The 25,312-nt window shown below is 42.3% G+C and overlaps 1 protein-coding gene across 1 annotated transcript in view; it reads left to right on the top strand.

Annotated features, from left to right (window-relative positions):
• The first annotated feature begins 4,142 nt into the window (after positions 1-4,142).
• The window catches only part of nxph1 (neurexophilin 1), a 128,683-nt gene continuing 107,513 nt past the window's right edge, over positions 4,143-25,312 (top strand). The window contains exon 1 of the mRNA XM_030120617.1: positions 4,143-4,586. Within this exon, the coding sequence (XP_029976477.1) occupies positions 4,470-4,586 (117 nt within the window). The 5' untranslated portion in view covers positions 4,143-4,469. The remainder of the gene's footprint in view (positions 4,587-25,312) is intronic.

The following is a 25,312-nucleotide window of genomic DNA, read 5'->3' on the forward strand; positions in this document are numbered from 1 at the left end:
AGGTTGAAATCACCTCTAGAGCCGTGACGTTCAATGAATGAGTTGTTCGATTGAACGACGAGGGTTCCTAGCGCAAATTATTCAGGCTTCCTTCACGTGTCTCCTGAGTGCCTTATGAGTCCAGCTGTCACCGCTGCCTTCAGGTGAACAACCGAGTTTCAGTTTTCCGCAGCAGCTCCAGTCACCTGAACGCAGCAGCTAGCTAGCGGAGGAGGAGTGTCTGGAAACTGGAGAGGAGCCGGTGTTTGGAGTAACTGATTCCCTATTAATTGGCGACTGGGTTTCTTTCACGCTCTTTGTTGCTGGTAGATGTTGAAAACCAGACAACAAGCTGTCAGCCGCCCGGACCTGTGGGGGTCCCGCTATTTAATTAACACCACTGCCTCTGATTCCAGCACGAAAGAAGTCCATCACGGGTGATTACGGTTCCCCCACTTTTTTCTTTTTTATACTAAAAAATCTCTATTTTAAACGATCCGTGTAGTTCTGGGCTGGATAAACACACACACACACACACACACACACACACACGCACACACACACACACACACACACACACCATAAAATGCTCAGTCAAAGGACATGTAGCAGCATTTGAAACTCTTCTCTGGGGACGATGATAAGGTAAGCCACAATGTATTGTGTGTCAGAAAAACATCTCTTATATCTGTGAACTGTGAACTTCCCAGATCACCGAGATTGTCTCCTGAATGACAAAACTATGGGTCCCTCATTTAAAGAAATATCTCTTTAGAATATTAACAAACTGGTATAAATAACATGTGCAAGGACAGTTGTGAAGTGTTGGAGAGATCCCCATGTCCCCAGGCTGAATATGAGGAAGACTCAGATGATAGAAGCAGCAACATACGAGAAGATGTTGGGAGATTGAACAATCAAACTGATATAACAGGGGTGCGCATAAGCGGTGCGCTGGTGCGCACCAGCGCTACAAATTTAAAAATGCGTACCTGATGAAACATTGTAACGCTCATTTGCGTACCAAGATTTGGGGATAGCAAGGTGCGCATCTGTGTGCCGGATAGGTCAGTGCTCACCCATGCTCACCCGTGCTTACCGTCGGATCCGGGGGGACGGTGCTCACTCAGAGCTTTCTTTTCAGGTGTAATGTTCTGCTGTTATGAGTAAATGACGCGCATAATACTTCGGACTACTCTGTTTAGTCTACACTCCTGTGCCGGGGTACGGCAGCCACACAGGGACAAAAAGCTCGCTGCGCCTCCCCTGAAGCCCTCTGGCGCCCCCCCTGGGAGGCATGCCTCACACTTTAAAAACCGCTGATTTAAAGGTGCATTAAGGCGGTTGCACGTTTTATGCGAAACAGCGCCCCCTGCAGGCCTTGGGCGTAATGCAGCTTAGTGAAAAACTCGTGCCTGTGGCTTGCGTGCACGGGAAAAGAGGAACTCCTTCCTCGCTTGTTTGTAGTGCTCGAGTAAAATGTAAGTTTCTTCTACCTGGTGGAGTCTGTGTGGAGCTGTGGCAGTGCTAGAAGCCAGTCTGTTCTTACTTTCTGGAAGATCCTGCTCAGAGATTGTTGCTCACTAAGCATCTGGCGGAGTAATGGCGGACAAAACGAAACCTAACCAGCTGGAGCGCGCATTACGCCATTCCGTTCAATTTCTCCCCCAAAAAAAATTCTGGTGCCGGACCGGCACTGGCAACTTTCAAGTGACAATTTAGCGCTGTTAGCGGTACTTGCAATGAATATGTCAGGGCACATTGTACACATCATTACAAATGTGTAACACATTTATGGAAAATAAGTATTTTTAAAGTTGAAAAACTCCTTAATGCACCTTTAAGTGATAAAAAGCAGACACTGTACGAGCACTTTTATTTTTTCAGAGCTTTACACACCGTTATATTTTGTGAAAGTTACAAGGTTTCTAAGGGACTATGCAACATTGTCCACGCATTCCTCTATTTTGTTCTTCCTGTAGGTAGGCGTGGGAAAAAAAATGTATTTAAAAATGTGAGCACCAAGCAACAACCCAAGGTTCTCCCCTGAGAACAAGACAAAAAATATTATGTGCACCTCTGGATATAATCAATGAACAATGGGATATTTTGGCAGATTTAGAGACAAAAAGCTAGAATGTATAAAGACAATACTGATTTGATAAAAATGTGTTGCATCAATGTCTTTTCTTCCTTCAAAAACTTGCTTTTTGTTTTAAGTTCTGTTTATTTGTTACTATAAAAATGAAAACTTAATAAAATTTGAATTACAAAAAAAAGAAAGTCAGTCTTTTGAACAACTCTCTCAAGAGGCAGCTCCCTTCAGAGAGCCAGAAATCCCAGCTGGAGTCGCCTCTGTCTATGGTCCGTGGCAGCGGAGCATGTTGCTGTCTGGCAAAAGATTGTGGTTTCCGGTTCATCATAAAATTGTCATTTTCTTGATATAACGACAAAAATAACTCAGATCTCGAGAAAACCACTGAAATTAACTCGTTATCAAAATGGAGGAATAAAAAAGTATTTAAGCATGTCCTTTTAGGGCTTCAGTACTTTCCTGGTCTTGAGAAGATAATCCTTTCAGAACAGTGAAGACAGCCTTCTGTTTGCTCCTCTACATTCGGTTATCTCTGTCTATGTAAGATAATTGCTTCAATGCTTGTGCAAAGTGCTTGTGTGAGTTAATGTTTTGTAACTGTGCAGAAAGTTTGCACAGCGCGCGGAAAGTCTCGCCATACTCAGTTCTTGGAAAATGTTGTCTAGACACCTGTTTCGCAGAAATACGTTTGGTTCATTCTGTTTGTGCAGAAGAGGCGGAACCCACCCTCAAGGTGTGAACAGAAGTGAACCAAAGTTCAAGAGGATGTGGACCCGACAACCCAGACTCTCGGGTGTCGCTGAAATGTTTTTAAATGTCTGTGGGTGGATGCGCCCACGCTTACCCATGTCTATGCTTGCTCTCCCAACTCAATAAAAAGCTGAGGACACCAGCAGGGGGTCGGAGACAGTCTGTGAGAACATTGTACTCTCCCCCATCTGTAGATGCAGCCAAAACCCAAATCTCGTCTCTGAGTGTTCACTGTTTGGATTGTTTAACGTTTGAAGTGTCTTTGAACCCGACAGGTCTATAACACAGTTAACAGTTTACACCAGAAATTGTGTTGGAGCCAAACAAGGGAAAGTGGGCTGTTAATAGGATGGTGCTGTGGGTATGTAAGGAGAGGTGTCCTCTCATGGTGCAGAAGGATGTTGACCCCAAAGGCCAAAAAGCTTTATGACCGCTGTCTTTAAAAAATTGGTGACTTACTGGGAAAAATCAAGCAGCTTTATTTTTTACCATGAACACAATCAATTATTTCTGTCAGCACAAGAGAAACAGCAGGTTGCCTTTATGAGCATTTCCACATGATTGGTCTGGTATCCAGGAAGTGAAAAGAGTATGTGAGCCAGGTGGCATCCCCTCAGTAGCGAATATTAGACTGCGCTGCTTGTTGTGTTTACAACGGATTTAAAATTTGTAATCCTGGTACAAAAAAAAAGAAAAATTACTTACAGAGAGCACATTTCCATAAAAGTCTCAGATTATAATCTCTACATTTTTTTCTTGGTTTCAAGTGATCATCAAGAGTGCATGTTGTGGTCTTTCCTTGTGTTTGAACTGACTTCCTGACTATTCTTTCCTCAATTTGTTTGCTATAAGATTATTTTAAATAATGTAAAACTGAATGTATTGCCACCAATACGCCTTGATCGTTAGTAACGCTGTTATTTTGGTGGATGTATAATTGCATCATGGAGAGCATCTGTGGTTCATGTTTGCTCAGAGGCTTTGGAGTCGCCAATGGAGGAAGATGAGGGGATGAAGGGGTGGGGGCCTGCCTCGAGTTATTGGCAGCAGAGTTGTGAATGTCAGCTCATTCATCTACATCAAGCGCACAAACCAGCCGCCAAGGTGAAACGCCTTTTCCTCCGCAAGCGTCTGTTCTGTGTGGAGGAGGGACTAAAACTTCCTGAAACCAGCACACACACACACACCCACACACACACACACACACCACACACACACACCGCGTTCCTCCTCCCCGTCGCAGTGACAGTCTGCAGCTGTGTTGCGCGCATTATAAAGCAGAAAGCGAGCGGTTCTCCCTCCTCCTCACTTGGGATCGTGGAGCTCCGATCAGCTTTGCGCGCGCGCGTCTATCAGACACTGGGGACCCGCTCACAGCTATGACCCAGCCGCCGTTTCCTTTACCTGGATTAACTCCGATGTGAACCTGCTGTTTGCGCCTCCTCCGTCCTCCTCTGTTCCTCCATCGCCACTCTCCCCCAGCGGCTTCACGTCCAGCAGCGGAGCTTCAGCAGGAACTAACCTGACCGGCGCCTCCGTGCTCCAACCCTCAGCTTGTGCGTGCAGTCATGGGGTGCGTGATTTCCTTCTCGCGTGGACATCTGAGGCACTCAAGCGTACTGTGAGGCGGACGCCAGGTGGATTTATGGTCGTCAAAGGTCTTGACTGTTGGCCTAGGGAAATAAGTGGAAGTTTGAGCTCCGGGAGGATGCGGGTGACGAGCTTGTGCGCCGTGTTCCTCCTGACGCCTGCACTTTGTCTGGTGAGTTCATTTCTCGTGCCGTTTCCGAGCTCACTTTAACTTTTGTACTTTATGGCAGCGATACAAAGCCTTAAATTCAGTGTTATTTCATCACTCGGAAGGGACTTTTCCGATACCACCTTGCGTTTTCTTCACGCACGCATACCGGGACCCCTCTGGGCAACAGCGATCAAACATGTAAAGCAATTCAAACTTTTTATGTACACTGTGACTTGCTATGGGTGTTCCTATAAAACTTCAGCTCCTATTTAACATATTTCAAAATAGCAAAGCATGAAATTCCATCACATCTCCTCAGAAATCTCGATTTCACGCTGCGCAAATGGTCACAAATACTCCCAAGAACGAATACGGGATGCTGAGGATGACCCCCAGTGTGCTTTGTGAATACAGGAGAAATGTGGTGACAGGGACGGGCTGTGGAATTGTCTCGTGGGGGCGCCCTAACAAGGCACAACTCTCCTGTCACTGTCAGGGTGAGCTGTCGGCTTGCCTGGAAACCACAGACCGGGTCCAGATGGAGAACGGGGTTTCATTAGAGAAAATAAAAAGTTAGTATGAATCTCGCTATTTTCAAGGACTTTAACTTATTTAACTGATGAACTATGCTACGCAAGCCATAAGAGGATTAAACACAAAAACAAATACATTCTTATTCCAAAATATTGAATGGGATTTTTCCACCCGATCTGCTGCATGCACACTTCAAAAGCCACTTTTCTTACTATACACTCGTATTTGCGCACAAGGAGAAGAAAAAAGTAAAGAGCCTGACTGGAAACTTTTTTTAACTACTGTAAATTATTCAAATAATATTAAAATATTTACTTTTTAATAAATATGTGCCCCGAGGCTGTATTTTCTTTATCCTAATGCACACAACTCACAATGAAAACATCACAGGCAATCCTGTTTTTTGTAGGAAATGCACAATGCTTGAGTGCCACATTTGACATTAATTACTGAGATGCAATGAATTAAACTAAATATGTTCTATTTAAAATGTCCAGATTTATTAATTTATTCTATCTACATTGGTGCATAAAATTTTGTATATTGTTCACATTTTTGCGTAATCCTCAGTTATCTCTCGAAAATGGCCAACTGAAACGTGCATGTGTATATAAAGACCTCCGAGGTACTAAAAGCATTTAAACACACTTTTACTGCTTTTAAATGAAAAAAATTTACATTGTCAAGGTGGGGAAAATCAACAGTCCAAAATACTTCAATATTTTTGGATGACAAACGCAAGTCTTTGAGCGTTTTTGCGCAGTTGGAGATAAATATTAAGCTTTTCTAGTATGTTTTTAATTTTTCTCTCAGTTACAGCTTTGGTTGACAGATTTCTAGACATTCTTCAAAGCGGGGTGAATTCACAGGGATCGTCCTCTCTGTCCAGGGAATCGAGTGTGTTTTGATTTTTAGATGCTCATGACAATTCATTCTCCTATAAATCCTGTTCACACACACACACACACACACACACACACAGTGTCAGAGCCGCCCGGGTTTGAGTAAACGCAGCTTTGCCCGTTAACAGTCAGCCTTATCCACCGCAGCAGGGATTAGAGCTGAACTTTGATGGTTTTATTTCGTGTTAAAGGCTCTTGTCTCCATAAGCCTCTTGTCTGAGAGACGCGCCTTGACCCGATAACAGCACAGCAGCGCGCAGGTACGCTCCTCCACACAGTGCGCACAGCCGCCCGGACCTGTGGGGGTCCCGCTATTTAATTAACACCACTGCTCTCTGATTCCAGCACGAAAGAAGTCCATCACGGGGTGATTACGGTTCCCCACTTTTTTCTTTTTTTTATACTAAAGCGTTCTCTTTAGTTTAAACGATCCGTGTAGTTCTGAGCTGGATAAACACACACACACACACACACACACACACACACACACACACACACACACACACACACACACACACACACACACGCACGCACTCTCGCACGCACGCACGCACTCTCGCACGCACGCACGCACTCTCGCACGCACACGCACTCTCCAAAACCTGCCATATGGATTCAGACTAAACCTATTTAATAATATACACTTTTTAGCAAAGCATCAGTGGCTTGACTGCATAGGCTAATAAATACCATTCTGCGGACAGGACGCAGCTTTATTGTGCATATTTAATATTGTATATAATTTAATTTATTTTGAAGAGTAAATGTTGCTTGTTTTCTTAGCATAAACAATATATAAGCTTACATCAACAGGATCAGGACGTTTCTTTCTATTCCCTCAGGGATTGTTCTCTTAACTTTGGTGTGATTATTTTGACTTTTGTATGGGAAAGTGACAAATTAATTCACATTAAAATAATGTGCTGTTTATGTCGTAGAAGCGTGCTATAAAATTACACTTGATTTAAATTGGCCATTTTTGTCATTGCTCAGATGTTAAGCATTTTTTCCAAGCATTTTATATTGGATTTAGTACATTGTAGCTTTCATCATTCACACACCCGCGAGTCAAACAGCACTGCAACCAGTACCTTTTTGAGATTTTTAAATGTAGAATGGCTTCTTCAAGTCACTTGATAAATACCTTTAAAATTTTTGTGATTTTTGGCTGGATTGTGGCTTTTCGCTGCATGACTGAGTTGAATTGAACTCGGCTTCCATCATTCACATGTGTGCTATCTACACATGTGACATGTCTGCGCATATCAGGCCTTCCCTTTTCGCTCAAAGGTTTTTTTGTTGTTGAGATTCTTCATATTTTCACATCTCATTTATTGTTTTGATCACATACTTGTATGCACCGTACCTTAAATTTTAAAATTATTTCTATTGCATGGCATCCTTTTCTAATGTCAAATCTGTTAAATTGTTTTTTGATGTGTGAAGGTCTGTAGACGAATCTTTGGATTGAATAGAGTCTCATGTTGTACATGCTGATCGAGCTCTTAAACCTAATTTTTTTGCACTTGATAGGACGCATTTTTATCCTTTTAAAAGCTTCTTGTCTATTGTGTTATTAACTTTTGCTGTGGTTGTTGGTCAATGCATCTGTGTATGTATGTATGCTTATATGTAATATCTCAAATATTTCAAAAGATTTCAGGGCTCCACTTAGTTATCGCAGATATTCTAAAGTAAAGTGATAGCTACAGTCTGCTCTGCAGTTGCTCCTTTCTGCAGGGGGCTGACGGTGGTGGGAAAAGAAAAATTGAGCATGCAGAATAGGCATTGTGAATTGTCTATTTTCTGGCTGACCCCCTCCATCCCTTCCTCGGATTAACAGAGGCAGTGGTCCCACTGGCAACTGACAACGCCGCCATATTAAAGCGTTATTATCAAACAGTGTAAATGAGGCCTGCAGTGTCAAACCAGTCTGCACAGCAAGGAAGGAGAGAAAATCCCAGTGAGACCACTGTGCCACAACTCACACAGTGTGAACACACTCCCACCCTGAGCCTCGCACTCCGTCCCCCATCTGGGAAACATAACCAGACCTTTAAATGAGCTCATAATAGAAAACAAGAAGCAGTGTGTTTTTATTGAGCTGTTCAGAGCTCAAATGGAGAACAAGCTAGTATTAATTCAATTATATAGCAGGCACATGCGTGCATGGACACACACACACACCACACACACCACACACACACACCACACACTACACACACCACACACACACACACACACACACACACACACACACACATTCTGGAGAAGTGCATTGTGCGGCCATCAAGTTGGAGTCGTTGAGTGTGTTGGAGTTTTTTTTTTTTTCCACTCTTTTTTTTGCCCCAGATGTCAACTAAGTGAACATTTCACTCAATTTCTCGCTCAACCTTTATGCTGCTTAGCTTTTAAAGCAGCATGGAGGCGTCACTTTAGAGCTAGCCGAGGCTCGCCTGCACAAAAGGGCTGAGAGTTCAAGTAATGGGAGATCAACCCTCACTGCTGCTCCCCGCTGCTGCAAATGCTACTGTCTCACGGTGGCCTCGGCTCGACCCCCACTCCATTCTCCAGCGCCACGGCTCGGTTACAGCCAGATCCAGTCGGTCAACAGCTGCACTGAATGTGCTGCTATTCAACAGGGATCTGTTGAAGACGGATCCTGAAGAGGGCTGACTGCTCCAGTCAAAGCACTTCGCTGAAGCGTGCCACATTCATCTAGTCATCAAACTAAGAGAAATCATAAATCTTCTTAAACAGGTACTGTTTGGTTTGAGTTAATGATCAGAAAAAAAAACCATGTTTGAGGCATCACGTTAATATGCTCCAAGTAGTCATCCTCTCCTTTTTGTGAATTTTTCCTGTAACATATTGACCCACATAGTAGGGTTTATCAAAGTGTGCAGGATGACGTTTTTCACATCACATTCTAGACGCTAAGTCAAGTTCACCTTGTGACAGACAGACAGATAGATAGATAGATAGATAGATAGATTCATTAGTTCAGAGGGAAATTCAAGATTTCAGCAGCCCACCTGCAAAAGAACAAACACCACACAAACACAAGCAGGTTCTGGGAAGTGTTGTGTTGATTTGGAGCTTTTAAACTGATGAATGCTGATAGATGCACAAAATATTGCAAATTCATAGTAATTTCAAAATCAATAAAGACTGACCAAACTGCATTAAATTATGTTCCCATGTACTTCGCCTTCATGTTCTACAAATAAAAAAGTACATAATTGTCAATTTGAAAGAAAAATGTAATTGTTGGTGATCAGTTCACAAAAAATGCGTAACTGAATAATTTGAGCAAAGTATTTCTTCTGCTCATGTTATATTTAATTTCTCTTATTTTATCCCATTGAAATTGCAATAGTGTAATCCATAGTGTGAACTTTCGCATACTGAGAAGCTGATGAATCAGGGCAAAAAGACCAAGAATAAACAGACACACGGGGCACAGCTCAGTCACAGCTGCTGAGAAATACTTAAAATTTTAAATAAATACATTTATTTAAATGTTTGAATTTATCATATCACAATTCTTGCGAAGATCATCGTTTACCTGATTCATCCTTTGATCAAGGAGGTTTCAGCAAGTTTTATGAGAATTAGATCAACGTTTTGTCAGTTAATTTGCAGAATTTCTGCCCTGAAACAACCTGGAAAGGCTTTTAAGGCAAAGTACTTGAAAGGCTTCATTTGTATTTCTTCATCTATAGCAAGGGTCTGCAACCTTCATTTTTAGGATTTTTCATAAATTAAAATTAGCTTGCAGCCAAAGATCATGCAGATCATCAGAGATAAAGAGATATTTGAAACAAAAAAATCCATAAAATAAGGTTGCATTAATGAAGTAGCAAATACAATTTCTGACAGTTTTCACAGTTTTTTTCCATTCTAATTTTTTTGATAAGCTTTTACTACTTTAGCCAATTTATACATCTTGCCTGTTTGAGCTGTTTAACTGTTTGCAGCCTCTGCGTTTTCCAAGGGTTAGAGCAGTTTTAGCTATACAAGATTTGTTTTCTCTTATTGTCCTTTTCTTTGTTTTCCTCAAAGCTTTGGCTGACTTTAACATGTAGATTTGCAAATCAGCGTAGAATGCAAATAAATAAGAATAAAAAAAAAAATTCCCATTACACGTTGTAAAAGCTTCAGAGAACTGCTACATAGGAGCTGAAGAGCCCTGACCTGTAATAACTTCATTTTAGTTAACCAAAAGATCCACTGATGCAGAATTGGTACACACCTGAATGTCACATCATCACAGCACGACAAATCTGGAGCAAAGGATACTGAAAAGTAGAAACAATGTGTTTCATTGCCATTCTCAGCTTTCTGTGGAATGCACATTAAAAATAAACTTGTTAAAATTCATTGTGATGTATGTGGGAGAGACAAAAGAACATGTATGGTTGAAATCTGCCACTCTTAGTTATTTTAAAATAAATCTTAATCTCTATGTAAATTGTAAATAATATGTGATGATTAATGAAGTAGGCCAGTACAGGATGCAGCATGCAGAGCTTCAGCAGAAGCGAACAGAGGAAACGTCAGTAACTGGATGTAAGCTAGTGCTGTATTGCAGACTTTAGCCACCAGAGGGCACTAATAGGTTTAAGTTTATCCTGCACAGTGTGACGGTCTGCTCCAAGCCTTCATTAAGTCAAAGATATAAAATCCTTAAAGGAATGATTTAAACCAGAGAAAAACAATGAGGAAAAAGGCTAAAAGATAAAAGAATCCAAATGTCTTGAACCCTGCAACTACCTTCAACCAATCAGTCTCAGTCATGAGTGGATTATCAGATATTGACTTTTTATAACCGCAATTAATCATTAGCAATAAATTATTTAATGCACAATTTCAAATTGAGTGTTTCCAATCAATCATTTTAACAGGTTATAACTTATATAGCAGGTGCTTTTCTGATCTGGATTTTAAACCTTATAAATGCTCTTTGATAGATCAAGAGAGAAAGATGTTATGTTAAAACTGTTTAGGGAAAACTAGTCATGCATGAAAGCTCAGTCTACACATTCAAACCATGGGTCGAGTAGTGCAAGATGCCCTGTGCTTGTTCAAAAGAAAACTCATGTTGAGGTCAACACAAACAAAAGGTTTTGAAAATGTGGACCTCTTTAATTCAGGTCGACGCTGAAGCAGGTGGGGTTGACTTTTCACCTCTTATCAGAACTGCCTGTGAGCGTTTCCGTGCTCAGAATGATGGTACAGAACTTGAATATGACACAAGAAGGTGACTTGGAGCTTCCTGCAACATGAACTATGCCCTCTGTGATCCCTGCTTCGAGGTTCAGCAGCTATGTGAGCCGGCGCCCTGCGCTCCCCAAGCAGCCGAACTCCTGCAAAAAACAAAAAAAAAAAAAAAAAAAAAAAAAAGACTGGAAAAATAGAGCCTATACAACACTTGACCTTGGTGCATTTGCTATAAAGTCAATGATAATTGTGCTTACCGTGTGATGGTGAGTGGCGTCCTAGGGTAGGTGGGGCCCCTGGTTATTTTTCTTCTCTGCATGCATCATTGCAGAGATGACTGCTCAAAGCCAGAGGGGAGGCAGGAAAGAGAGGGATCTGCCTTTGATTTGAATCTTTGATGGCTTTAATTTGGGAAGGAATCCACTTTAACTATTCGAGGAAACAGGCTTCAGCTCCAAGGGAGGTGGCGGGTAAATCTCAGTTCTGGGTGGGGGCAATAAAAAGAAACATTTCCCAGCAGTTTTTATCGGGGAAACAATAACCTCTTTTCCTGTTGAAGTTGGGGGGGTGGGTGGGGGGGTGGGTGGGGGGGGGGTCCAAATTCTGTTTATGAGTGGCTCGGACTCTGCAGCTGCAGGAGAGCAGGAAGTCATCGTGGTGTGTGTGTGGTGTGTGTGTGTGTGTGTGTGTGTGTGTGTGTGTGTGTTGGACGTGGTGAGAGTATGTGATTAATGGCCACAGCTTCTCTTCTCCCTTCCACGAGCTGCTCCAGATTGTCAAGCACTCCCAGTTCAGAGGTCAAAGGCTGAGGATCTGATCAGAATGAAGGGCATTGTTTACGGGAAAACTAGCGCCTCCCCGACCCTGATCTTGGGATGTGACTCGAGGGGGGAGTACATGGTGGTTGGTGTCTGGGCAGATCACCCTGCCCCCTGACACAGGTGTCCCCTGGACAGACTGGACCACTGCCTACAATATGATCACCATGTATTTTTTCACATTGTCCAGTCTCGACTTAAATCACAATTGTTCTTCACAATTCCAGCTTTAAAGCATCTGTACTGAAGACAATAGAAACCAGAAATTAACTAAGGCAGATAAGTAAAAGTGATAGAAAGATGTAAGAACCAATTTTACCCAGCAGTACAACGAATGAAGAAAATCAAAAATAACAGAGTGAAGTAGTTCCACACCCTTAGCATTTCTGGAGGAGTAAATACAGGATACAAAATAAAGAAACTTCTTCCACTGGGAAAAAGAAGACGTGGAAATGTGAGCATGATGATCACCACCAACTCACAATGCTACATGTGATGTGCATTTGCTGCAATCTGTCATCATCAATAACAATACAGATTAGCTCGTCTGAAGTTAGAATATGAAACTTCATAAAATAACTTAAAATGAAATCTTCTCACTGGCAGTTCCTTCTGTGGGTCAAAAGTTTGCAGCATGTCTTAAAAATACGGCTTGTCAACCATATTAAAGGGCAGCATCATTTATGTGTGTGTGTGTGTGTGTGTGTGTGTGTGTGTGTGTGTGTGTGTGTCTGTGTGTGTGTAGAATAGAATAGAATAGAATAGAATAGAACAGGTTTATTGTCATCGTATATGTACGACAACATTTAAAAACAACTGCTTGGTGCAAATAGAATAAAATCAAAAATAAGAATAGCAATAAATATATATAAACAGAGCAGCAAAAAAACAAGATCGTAGGAATATAAAAAGTACAATTTACAGATGTGCCAATGTACAGCAGAGAGCCCGGTAGCAGTTCGGTGCTTAGCGGTTCCAAGCAGTGCTTTACTCACATGCAGCATTGGAGCGGCGCAGAGCAGTGCTCACATGGAACACGAGCGTCGGGGCGCCCCCGGGGCGCCAACCCCCCGTACACTAGGCGCCCTAGGCGGCCGCCTAGTTCGCCTATCCCCATTCAAACTGCGGCGCACAGACAACGCCATGACTGCATTTGCACTTCATGCCACTAGGTGTGCTGTTTGCATGTTCAACCCCACCACAGACACCACAGAGGAAGAAGGGCGCTGCAGGCTCTCTGCATGATGTTCGAAAAAGAGTGTGAGCCGGCAAGACGTGGTAAAATGTTCATTGATGTGATGTACCATTTTTTTCAATAAAAGAGAAGAACTGAACAATCCTTTCCGCACATTTTATTTACATCGTAGCAATTAAACTCTATCACTAGTAGTTTGTGTATTCAAAAGACCAAGATTCCTTGTGGGAAGAACATGCACAGAACAGTATTTCATGTCCCTTTCGACCGTTTTTTTAAAATATGAATACAAGCATATTCAGGGTTTTGCACGTGTTTATATGACTGTGCGCCATGTAATGTATTATTCCGTCAATATTCCCGTGAATAAAGAGTTATTGCCTGCATATAAATGTACTCAATCTCGTTCAAAGCATGGACGAGAAATCTCGCGGCATTTCGACCTCGTCCCATCACTGACACAACTCTCCTAAAAAAGTAGTAATTCAAATGGGATTTCTGTAAATGTCATCTCAGAATACTTGCATTTTTCAGAGACTTTGGGCATAATAAGATGATTTGTTGAAGGTTCTAATGGAAATGGATGATTTCCCTTCACTGTGAAGGCAACTGTTTCAGTGTGAGTTGCTCTGGCTGGATTTAGTCATGACCGCAGTGGAAAGATACTGCGCCAGTGGCTGAATTCGAACCTGACACAGCCATCATATCTGGAGTGGTATGTTGATGGATTGCCTCTCTCTCCAACCTGATGATCGGCTTGACTGACCAGTGAAACAGAGCAGGCTGAGATGCTGCTCTGCTATGTGAGGAGGAGATGTGGGAGAGAGATGGAGAAAAGGGTGGAAATGGCATTGTATATATGTGTGTGTGCTGCAGACTGACGGCGGTATCACTCCCCTCGGATGCCTGGGCAGTGATGGATCTGCCATTGCGGCTTACGTTGGCTCCCCAGTCCGACGGTCACGGTGCACACTGAAGGGACTTACCAGCCATGTCCGTTATCTCCTTCTTCAGATCTTTCCATCCTGTTAGGTTAGAGTGAGTGGCTGTGGGCACGCTGTCAGCCCGCTGCACAGATACGCATGAACGGTTTACCAAAAAAATAAAATAAATGAGCAAGGACAACTCCAAAGACTTACTTCTTGGTCGATAATATTGGATAGCCATATAAAATGGTCAAAGGCCCCAATTCATATACTGTCTAAAGAGCTGGTTGCTATTTTATTTTATTTGACCCCAAATTACGCGTCAACCACAACGTCCCGACCTCCTGCATAATGCTGTGTAGATTATTTGCAGTTGCAGCAGCCTAATCTTAATATACAGTATAATAATATAATAATAATAATAATAATAAAATAATATAATAAAATAATATTAACAATAACAATGATAATAAAAATACACTTTATTTATCAGTGCCTTTCAGGACACCCAAGGTCTCTGTACACTGAACAAAAAGACAGTTTAACAGGTATAAGTGTATAAGTAGCAATAATAAACTCGATCAGGCATTTGCAGCAGGCTAATATTGTTTAAAGTGAGTGTGCCTGGGTTACTCATGACCCTGTCATTGGTTTGATTAATTGTTTTTCCTACCTTGGAACAACTTTGATAAATGTGAACCATGTCAGGCCATGGACACTGTACAACATGTTGCGTTAGCAATCCTCCAACTCATTTGTCAAGCCACCACAATTTGGTCCTTGTCAGCTGAAGTTCCTCCACTGTTTTGTACTTCTCACATGTATCCTATATATCCCATGGACCAAAGAGACATTGCTTAAATTTGATTAAACCTCTACACAGTAAATTCAGTGAATTCATCACTGAATCAGGCTACATATTGGCCCTATCTACACAGTCTAACACTAAGGGCTCTAAATTGGTAGACTGCACCCGGTCTATGCGCGGTCTAGGCGGGCTGTCGGCGGGCTGTCGGCGCAAGAAGTCAACGGGGCGTGTCCACAAGATTTTGCTATATTCATGAACTGGCGCAGAGCAGCGCAGTCATGCCTCCATCCCGCCCACCGGCACAGGTGCCGCAAGAGGGAGGAGAGAAAGTGGGTTTAACCCAGCTGAGCACAATTTGACCACTCAAATGAACACTGCTCCTCATTTGTAAAGGCACTGCAGCCAAGCTCACTGCTAAATTAACATGTAGAAATACATTTTATTTCCTGGCTGCTCTGCTGCATCCCAGACGATCTGAGGGGAATTAAACTTATTTCTGCTTCTTTGTGTCTCAACTGAGGTTCAGATGCACATAAATAATAAATCAAAAACTATCTGTCTTGTACCTTTAAAGACTTACTGACCTTATTGTATGCATATGTGTGTACAGACCATCATACATTTTGCAGTGTTTTTGCGCAGGAGCACACCAACAGGTTGTTTGTCTGTAATCTAATGTATTAGAAATTAAGATAAATAAACAAAATATTAAGTCAAGAGGATAAGCAAACCTTTGTATTATTAACCATCAATAATAACAATAATGGTGCTGCGCACCAGGACGGACACCTTCCCACACGGTCCGTCCTCACCCTCATTTGATTCTGGGACTGCAGGCTCCACAGGACAAAGGTATTCATTCAGAAAAAATGTTCATTCTAAAATTAATTTTTGGAAACGAAAATACATGGTTTGCTGTACTTTGATGAAGGATATAATATTTTACCTGAATCTGTAACTGGCACCTCTGGAGACGCTGCAGTGCTCCTGCTTTCAACTACCGTGTTCACTGCTGTGTTGAATTTTATGACATTAGTTTATTTATTTTTTACACCATTTTATGTTATTATTTAGTTGTAAACTGACAGTAGCCTACAGTAATTCTCTATACCTGGAGGTGACGTGATGCTTCCTTGCGCCACTGCAGGTTCTACGCTGGACCGTGCAGCAGCTGGAGTTCGGTCGGGCATTTTTGGGGCAGCAGAATTACATTTCTTTTTGCTGTTTGACCCGTGGCTGTTCTGACTCTGATTCAGAACTTTCCTCCTCTTCACTCCAGTCAAGATCGCTGATGTCCGACACGTCTCCGCCATCCGATTCCCCCTCACTGACCTCCTGTTAGGGCTGCACAATTAATCGAATTTTGATCATGATCACGATTTTGGCTGCTGCGATTAAATTTAGATGACCATCGCGATTTTTAAATTGAAAAAACGGGCTCTGTTGCGTGTCAAATCAAGCACTTTTTTAATCCAACAATCAGCCAACCACCAGGGGGTGACCTGAGCCGTGTAGCTCCTGCTGCCTTCAGGGACACTCCGTAAAAGTAGCTGCTGATGGACGCTACTGCGGTGTCTCAGTCAGCTGTTACGATTCCTTCATGCTCAAACATCAGTCGATGGAACGCATCTCAACTTCTGTACCGGTGGAAAGAAGATGTAAACGCTGAGCGTCTCGGACAGAACGGGAAAAGCTGTTATTGACGGACAGTTCAGGATGTGAGCGGCGTAGCAGCGGCTTGGAGAGAAAGAGGGAATCATTGTTCTGGTAGGTTTCATTTCTGGGTTTAGCGTGGCTGTTTACTGTTCTCTTGTTGTTTTATCTTCATCTTGTTGTTCAGTGATCATCGTGTTGCTCTCAGGGGTTAGAATGCAGCAAGTGACGGTCGCTCAGCTGTGAGGCGTTCAGGTTCCAAAGTCATAATCCGGCTCTTTTCAGAACAGAGGTCTGGTCAAGCGTTTGTAAAAACTCACAGTCGGCGCGTCTATATGTTCGTTTCTAAGGGAAAGCAATCGTTCACAACATTGACATGGTTCTAAATAGTTGTTTAGATTCTAATTAAAACATCTTCAATTATGTGCGCATGCACACCGGACTTCACTGAAGTGCTGAAGACGCACATCTTCAATTCGACACTTGTTTGTTTAAAAAAAAAGTGCAATAAAAAGGTATGTTTTACATAACATAATGAATAATCGTGATGAATAATCGTGATTACAATATTGACAAAAATAATTGTGATTATCATTTTGGCCATAATCGTGCAGCCCTACCTCCTGTATCATTGCTAAAGCTTCTTCCACTGAATATCGCTTCATTACGCCTCTTTTCATTGTCTTTCTTTTGGGATTTGGTTGATATTCTTGGCCGTCTGTCTGATTGTCTGCTGTCAGAGCTAGCTCCCTGTTCAAATACGCGCATGAACCAAAACAAATCAATGGCAGAAAAAATGCCTCGCAAAGTGCGTCTTTTTTTTTTTTTTAATCTTTTTTGGAGGTATAAATGCTTTGTAATTTTATGTGTGTCATTGTTAGGACCTTATTTGCTTCAGAAAACATACAAGACACATATTTAGGAAAAGTCAAAGAATTAGAGGACAGGGGAATTATTTTAGCAGATTTATTTGAATTATAAAAACCCAAAAGGTCTGTCAGACCGTCTTGGCTGCTCTGGTGTTAATCACCTGCATTTAGACGGAAAAAGCACTGCGCAACAGTTGCGGGTTTGATGATTCATATTGTGGGTGATATGACACATGGGTGTTTTTGTCCAATCCATTGAAAACAATCGTATTAGAAGCATCTGTAAAAGCGATTCAGATTCTATCCTCCCAGGTGAAGCGCATTATTCAGTTTCTGTGACATGATGAAAAGATCTCTGTCCCACTTTACAGGATCTGATGTTGAGCAGTCTTCAGCCCTGAGCAGAGTGTTTTGTCCTGATGGATATCTGCTGAAACAGGTCAAACATCTTCACGATGCGATCAGCCGCATGTTCTCTGTAACCCTTCCCTCCACCGGCGAGGCTCCAGACGCTGCGGCGCAGAGCTCAGCCAGCAGCCCGCTGACAGCGGGCGCTCAGCGGACCCCTAGTCCGTGGTGCAACCCGCTGCTTAGCCCAGTCACCACGTCTGGTCCTCCACTGAGCCTCTGCTGCGCGCCCATGTCTCTGGACAAAGACCAGATCAGAAACACGCAAAAAACAAAAAAACACAAACAACAAAAAAGAAACACTCAAACATAACAAAAAAATCCTCCTCAGAAACAATATAATTCAAAATTATTTCTGTGCATCTATGTTTTCCCGTAATTATTTGGCGACTCCAAGAAATGATATTGGGGTCGGGACAAACGGCTGCACTTGATGCGACATCAGTGCTCAAACTCAAGTTATTAGGGACCAAGCCCAGAGGGCATGGTGGCCTGCGGCAAGGGCAAGGTCTCTATTGTTCTTCATTCGTTTATTGTCGTCGTCGTTCTCTATTATTATACTAATGCCCAAATAAACGCGAATTTGACCCCCTAAACATGCACGAAAACTCACCAAATTTTGCACGCACATCGTGAAAAATTTTATAAAATACAAAAATGAAAACCATCGGCTCTCTAGCGCCACCGATATCCCAAAAAACGTCTAAAACAGTCGCTACGGCCCGCAGGAATGTCGTAGAGAGATCAAACCAACACTCACGCGTTCGTCTCATCAAGATCTACATTTCACACGCTGACACCCCTGACCTAAATTCAACAGCAAGTCCGCTATTTCCCTTTCAAAGTAAAATTTTGCTCAAAATCACTCCTCACGAAAAAAATTATCTCCTCCGAGACCGTTTGTCGTACAAACATAAGAGTCACGTGACGTGAAAGAAGACAAATTTCTCTACAAAAGTTTTGAACAACTTTGTCAAAAGTCTTAGGGTGTGGATTTATTAGCGCTCAAAGTTGGAAGTCTGAAATCCTGCCTTGCTCCGGCCGTCATCCGTTATAATGGGGAAAAAAAGAAAAAAGTTGCCTTATTCAGCACCTCGAACAACTGGAGATTGTGGCTATACCGTGACTCCTATCAACAAACCGAGCACACGTAAAGCCTCACCAGGTTCTCCCGAACAAGATGTTACATAAGTGGGGATAATTTCATGTTATATGTATGTTTTCACAGGTATGAAAAGTGTGCGCTCTGCATTTTTTTTGCTCTCAGTTATAATGGAGCCGGATGGGGAAAAATCTCACGCTTCTCACAAACTGAGGCCTCGACGGTCCAAATTAAAAGTCTGACTGCTCTGAAAGCCTCACCAACTGAAAGACAACTAATTTTCCTATCAAACGTGATATTTTTTGTTCAGTTTTGCCAAACAGGAAAGGAACAAGAAGCAGTTGTTTCCCAAACAGAAACTTTTATTTTCTCCTCTCTCCACTCTAACGGACATGACCATATATGGGCATACAGTGCAGTTACACAGCTGACAGCAGCTGTCAATCAAACTGTGACACTCAGTGCCTTCATTCAGTGACTCTCAAAAGCAGATGGGAGAAGCTAACAGCTCCATGTTAGTGGATGGGACATGCTAACAACTGTATGTTAGTTGGTGACAGATGCGAACAACTCCCATGTTAGTGGATGGAAGATGCTAACAGCTACATGTTAGTGGATGGGAGATGTTAGCAACTCTATGTTAGTGGATGGGAGATGCTAACAGCTCCATGTTAGTGGAGATGCTAACACTGTTAGTGGATGACTGATGCTAACAGCTCCATGTTAGCGGATGGGACATGCTAGCAACTCCATGTTCGTGGATGACAGATGCTAACAGCTACATGTTAGTGGATGGCACATGCTAACACCTCCATGTTATTGGATTGGAGTTGCTAACAGCTGTATGTTAGTTGGTGACAGATGCTAACAAGTCCATGTTAATGGATGACAGATGCTAGCAACTCTGTGTTAGTGGATGGGAGATGCTAACAGCTCCATGTTAGTGGATGGGAGATGCTAAAAACTCCATGTTAGTGGATCGGAGATGCTAACAACTCTATGTTAATGGATGGGAGATGCTAACAGTTCCATGTTAGTGGATGGGAGATGCTAACAGCTGCATGTTAGTGGGGTAGATGGTAACAGCTTCATGTTAGTGGATGGGAGATGCTAACAGCTACATGTTAGTGGATGGGAGATGCTAACAGCTACTTGTTAGTGGATGGGAGATGCTAACAGCTCCATGTTAGTGGATGACAGATGCTAACAGCTACATGTTAGTGGATGGGACATGCTAACAGCTCCATGTTATTGGATTGAAATTGCTAACAGCTGCATGTTAGTGGATGACAGATGCTAACAGCTACATGTTAGTGAATGGGAGATGCTAACAGCTCCATGTTATTGGATTGGAGTTGCTAACAGCTGCATGTTAGTGGATGACAGATGCTAACAGCTACATGTTAGTGGATGGGACATGCTCAGAATTCCATGTTAGTGGATGGGAGATGCTAACAATACACTGAACCACTTTAACACCAAAACTGTGATTCATTTTTACTCTTACACTGAAATCTTTTCACCCAACTCCTTAAATCTTATTTTCTACACATATATGTTGTATATTCTCACTCTCTTTCGAAGTTCACATTCTTGGGTAGCAAAATCTCCTCCATGTTGGGTGCAGAAGTGGGACCCTCCATATTTTTGGTCAGGTCCCCCTCTTAGCAGGGGGGGTGGGCTGGGTGGAGCTGGCAGACCTGCCAACCTGTACGCATTTTGCGTAGCAGGTATGCAATTTGACATTAAAATACGCTGGTACGCTCCGCCTCATTAAACTACGCAAAAGCTGCAGACGTTTGTGAGCGCTGTTATAAATGGACCGTGGACGTTCTCATGTCTGACAACACGATGCAGCAGCAGGGCTCTGAAGTGTCACGCATTTCGGTGTGTTGTCACGCAGTCACGGCACACATTGTATTTGTCACGTTGAAAAAAATAAATTAGGCTGGTGCGCCACAGCTCTGGAACCGGGAGGAAACACATGTGCTACCCTCGTAGTGCTGCGACGTTCAATGAACGAGTCGTACGTTTGAACGGCTCTTTCAAGTGAACGACGAGAGCCGGTTCTCAGCTGTCTGAGAGCCGTTCCTTTGTGCAAACTGTCCACGCTTCCTTCACATGTCTCCTGAGTGTCTCCTGAGTCCAGCTGTCTCCGCTGCCTTCATGTGAACGACCGAGTTTCAGTTTTCCGCAGCAGCTCCAGTCACCTGAACGCAGCAGCTAGCTAGTGGAGGAGAAGTGTCTCGAAACCGGAGAGGAGCCGGTGTTTTGGAAGAACTGATTCCCTATTAACTGGAGACTGGGTTTCTTTCACGTCCCTTGTTGCTGATAGATGTTAAAAACCAGACAAAAAGCCGTATCTGACCTTTTATGAGTCTGATTTCAACATCTGCTGCTACTAGCAGCAGCAGATGTTGCCTCCCCCCTCCCGGTCGACAACTGTCCCGGCAAGTGGTACTCCAAAAATTTTGCCAAGGTTGGCAGGTCTGAGCTGGGGAGGAGGAGGGTGGGCCGGACGGGGCTGGAATGAGGTGGGAGGGAGGGGGACGGGAGGGTTTTGGGGGGTTGTGATGCCCTGGATGTCGGGGTACGCGCCTGGAGCGCTGCAGGGGCGCTGGCCTGGGGCGGGTAGCTGCCTGTGGGGGCCGGTTCTCCTGGGTATGGTCATGGCCCTCTGCCTGAGTGGGGGGTTTGACTTTTGAGCTGTTGGGCCCTGGGTTCACGGCTCTGCACCCTGGCGTCCGGTGCAAAACAAAAACAAACAAACAAAAAAAAGAACAGAAACATTCCTATTTTACTTATTTCAAATGATTCAAATGTTCAAATGTCAGGTTTGTCAACTGTTATTACTACCCTGTCCAGTCTTTACTGATGTTCTATCTTCTGGATGTTTAAATTGACAAAGCACTATTTGGAACAAATAGCTTTTATAGCTATTAATAGCTTTAAAATTGTTCTTTTACTGTTGTGTTACTTTTTTCAGCTTTTGTTTGCCTCTGTTCTTCCTGTAAATGAGCAACCTAAACCACTTAAAACAGCACATTTATGGTTCAATAAAATGTTTTTTGACTAAAAAAAAAAAAACAAAACAACAAAAACAACTGCAGCCATAGTCAGTACTGCGTTCCAGTTGACTCAGAGACTTGATGTCAGCTACGTAACAATCAATCAATCAATCAATCAATTTATTTTTGTATAGCCCAGTATCACAACAACAGTTGCCTCAGAGGGCTTCAAGATGTTACATTGATTGGTAAAAATAAAAACAGTGAATAAGCATAATATAATATATAACAAGGGAGCAGAGCGTTGAATGAAAACACTGCTGGGTGGAGGCTGGGAGGAAACACTGCTGGGTGGAGGCTGAGTCAGGAAGAGCTGGTTTACAGCAGCAGAGACCAGTTGTCATGGAAACACCCCAACAACCTGGAAGGAGAGATGCTGCTACCGAGCTAGCTAGCTCTTTATTTCTACCGCCAGAGGTTGACAGGGATTTAACATACAACAAATGGAAGAAATGTGAGCTGTCTAATCCCAGCTCATGTTCCCTATTAGTGGGTGAACAATCCAACGCTTGGTGAATTCTGCTTCACAATGATGGGAAGAGCCGACATCGAAGGATCAAAAAGCGACGTCACTATGAACACAAGCCACAAGCCAGTTCTCCCTGTGGTAACTTTTCTGACACCTCCTGCTTAAAACCCAAAAAGTCAGAAGGATCGTGAGGCCCCGCTTTCACGGTCTGTACTCATACTGAAAATCAAGATCAAGTCAGGTTTTGCCCTTCTGCTAAATATATAACTATATATTTCTTTTGTTTCACACTATTTTTTATTTGTTATTTATTTATTTATTTATTATTATTATTTTCTTTTTTTTTTTACTGATGGCTTATGAGAACTCAAGAATTCATCTAAACTTAACCTTGATGAATTTGTAATCTTTGCCAATTTTTGTTTTAATCAACACAATGTATACAACATTTTACTTATGAGTAACGACACAGAACTGCTGACAGATTTGGAAACCATGCTGATGAAGTAAAAACAAATTACTATCACATTACTCTCTCAAATTTAAAACTACTGGACCATATGGAATCTTAGGCTGTTTTTATTTGGGTTGAGGCAGCCGCACCAGTAAAAAAGATACAGTGTTTCAATTTTCAACTGATACGGTCCCTTTTCACAAATGCTTTTCATGACTGCAGAGCAGCCACTCTAAACAAGGAAGTGTGGGGCATCCATGACAACCAGGCAGAAGTTGGCATTAAAACAAAACAGCAGCCTTACTAATGGTAAACATAGAATACGTGAACGATGGAGGGAGCAGCATCACTGTTTGTTGCTACTGGCACATATTTTATTATATATTGTTTTTCTGTGTCAATGGCAGCAAATTTTAAGGTTTCGAAACAAGTTGTTGCGAGTGGAGAACAATGTTTTCATGCACTGGAGTCGGCGGATGCGGGCTTCCAGAAAAACCAGAGTTAGGCGAAGATTGGCTGTTGAACTGTAAAGTCCTCATCTTATGCAGATATCGGCGGACAGTCAGGTACCATACCCAGTAAAGTTGAAAATGTGAGCATTTGTAACGCTAAGTTATGCCCATTTTGTAATTTGTGAAGGCATTCTGACGCCTCACAAAAATGCAGCTTTACATTACAGTGGCCTATGTTGTACACAATAAATACACGCAAAACGTGCTTTGTGAGCCTTTGGGTCGAGCTAAAGCCGGTGCGCTTTCACACATCTGCCGCACCGCATCCAGGTCGACCCAAGCTTCTCTGAGACCACCCCATTCAGCCGCTCTCGGAGCGGGTGAGTTAGAGCGACAAAGTAATAAAAGCTCAGAGCAGCTGAAATTTCCTGCTTTCTTTCTGAAGAACTGTTCTCTACAGGCCAAACTGAACCCAACATTCAGGAGGGCTGAATTATTCATGTTCATGAAGTTTAATAGAACTCGAATTCGATAGTTATAAAGTTATTTACATCATTAATGCAGTTATTGAACATTTGAGGTTCTTAATTGTTGCTTATTGTTGCTTATTTTGAGAAAGAGAATATATTTTTTATTTAATACTGCAGTAATATTTTTTTAATCTTAAATCACGTGAAATGTTATCTCTGTGAGTTTTTGGGTTTGGAATAATTGGACAAAAAAAGTTATTTTATGAGTTACCTTATTGTCTTCAACATATTTTTATTTTCACAAAATAATATTTGAAAAATAGAGGTCGTCTTATAATCAGAGTCGTCTTATATTCGGGCCGATACGGTAATTACTTATTTTGTTAAAGTTAAGTAAGAAAGTATAGTATAAGTTCTTAGCATGAGAAGGAAACTTACCATAAGAATTATGAAAAATGTTTGCATTTGTCACCTTTTTCCGGAGTGAGAGGAGCACAGGAGGAGACGATGAGGCCGCTCCTTCACCCCCAGGCCGGGATGGGGGGGGGGGGGGGGGGGGGGACGGTGAGCCCACCAAGCCGCGGCTCCATGAGGCAGAGCCGGTGCGAGTTAGCATGGATGTTAGCACGTCGCCAGAGCAGCCTTCTGCAAGCTGCGATGGTAAACATCGAACTAGCGGATTTAATCCAAAATGGTTCGTGTTCTATCCTCAGAATGATTCACTGTCCAAACGGTGGAACTGCGGTGCTTCTGTTTAATGAAGCAGAACGAACAACATACTTCATCAGTCTGGGATTCCATTCATACATATTCTTCTTCTATGTGCTTCACACTGCACTATACCTCTAACAGTAACAATGCACCCTCTGCTGGACCTATGCACTGCTGTGAACTCCATATAAACAACAAATACTTAAAGGACATAATGGCAGCAACAAGTGTTACCGTAGCAACTGGGCAATATGTAAATCTGTCAAACAGTCAATGATTTGCTGCGATGCTACAGTTAGCTGACCCTAAATTTAGCACATGGATCTACAAGACCGAGTATGGTAAGCATTTTTTTGTACAATATTAAAATATTAAGTATATTTATAACTGTAAGCAATCTAATAATTTTTCCATAATTTTTCTTCAATTTTTTATTGAAAAAGTAGACGAGGTCAGACAGTCCAGCAGATACCTCTTCAGCCTCTGAGTGCCCTGTTTTTACACCTTGATCATGTTTGCACTTTTTTATTTTTGTTAATTTATTTTACCTTTAAAAGTGAACAGCAATGGCTTGTTTTAAGATGCATCAGGATTTAACTTAAGTGAAAATAATTGATATTTATTTTAATTGTATTTTTTGTGTTTGTTAAAACTTCATTTTAAGATTGTGACTTTTTGTAAGACT

The sequence above is a fragment of the Salarias fasciatus genome, chromosome 22 (genome assembly GCF_902148845.1).
Source record: "Salarias fasciatus chromosome 22, fSalaFa1.1, whole genome shotgun sequence".
In the NCBI taxonomy this organism is placed as follows: Eukaryota; Metazoa; Chordata; class Actinopteri; order Blenniiformes; family Blenniidae; genus Salarias; species Salarias fasciatus.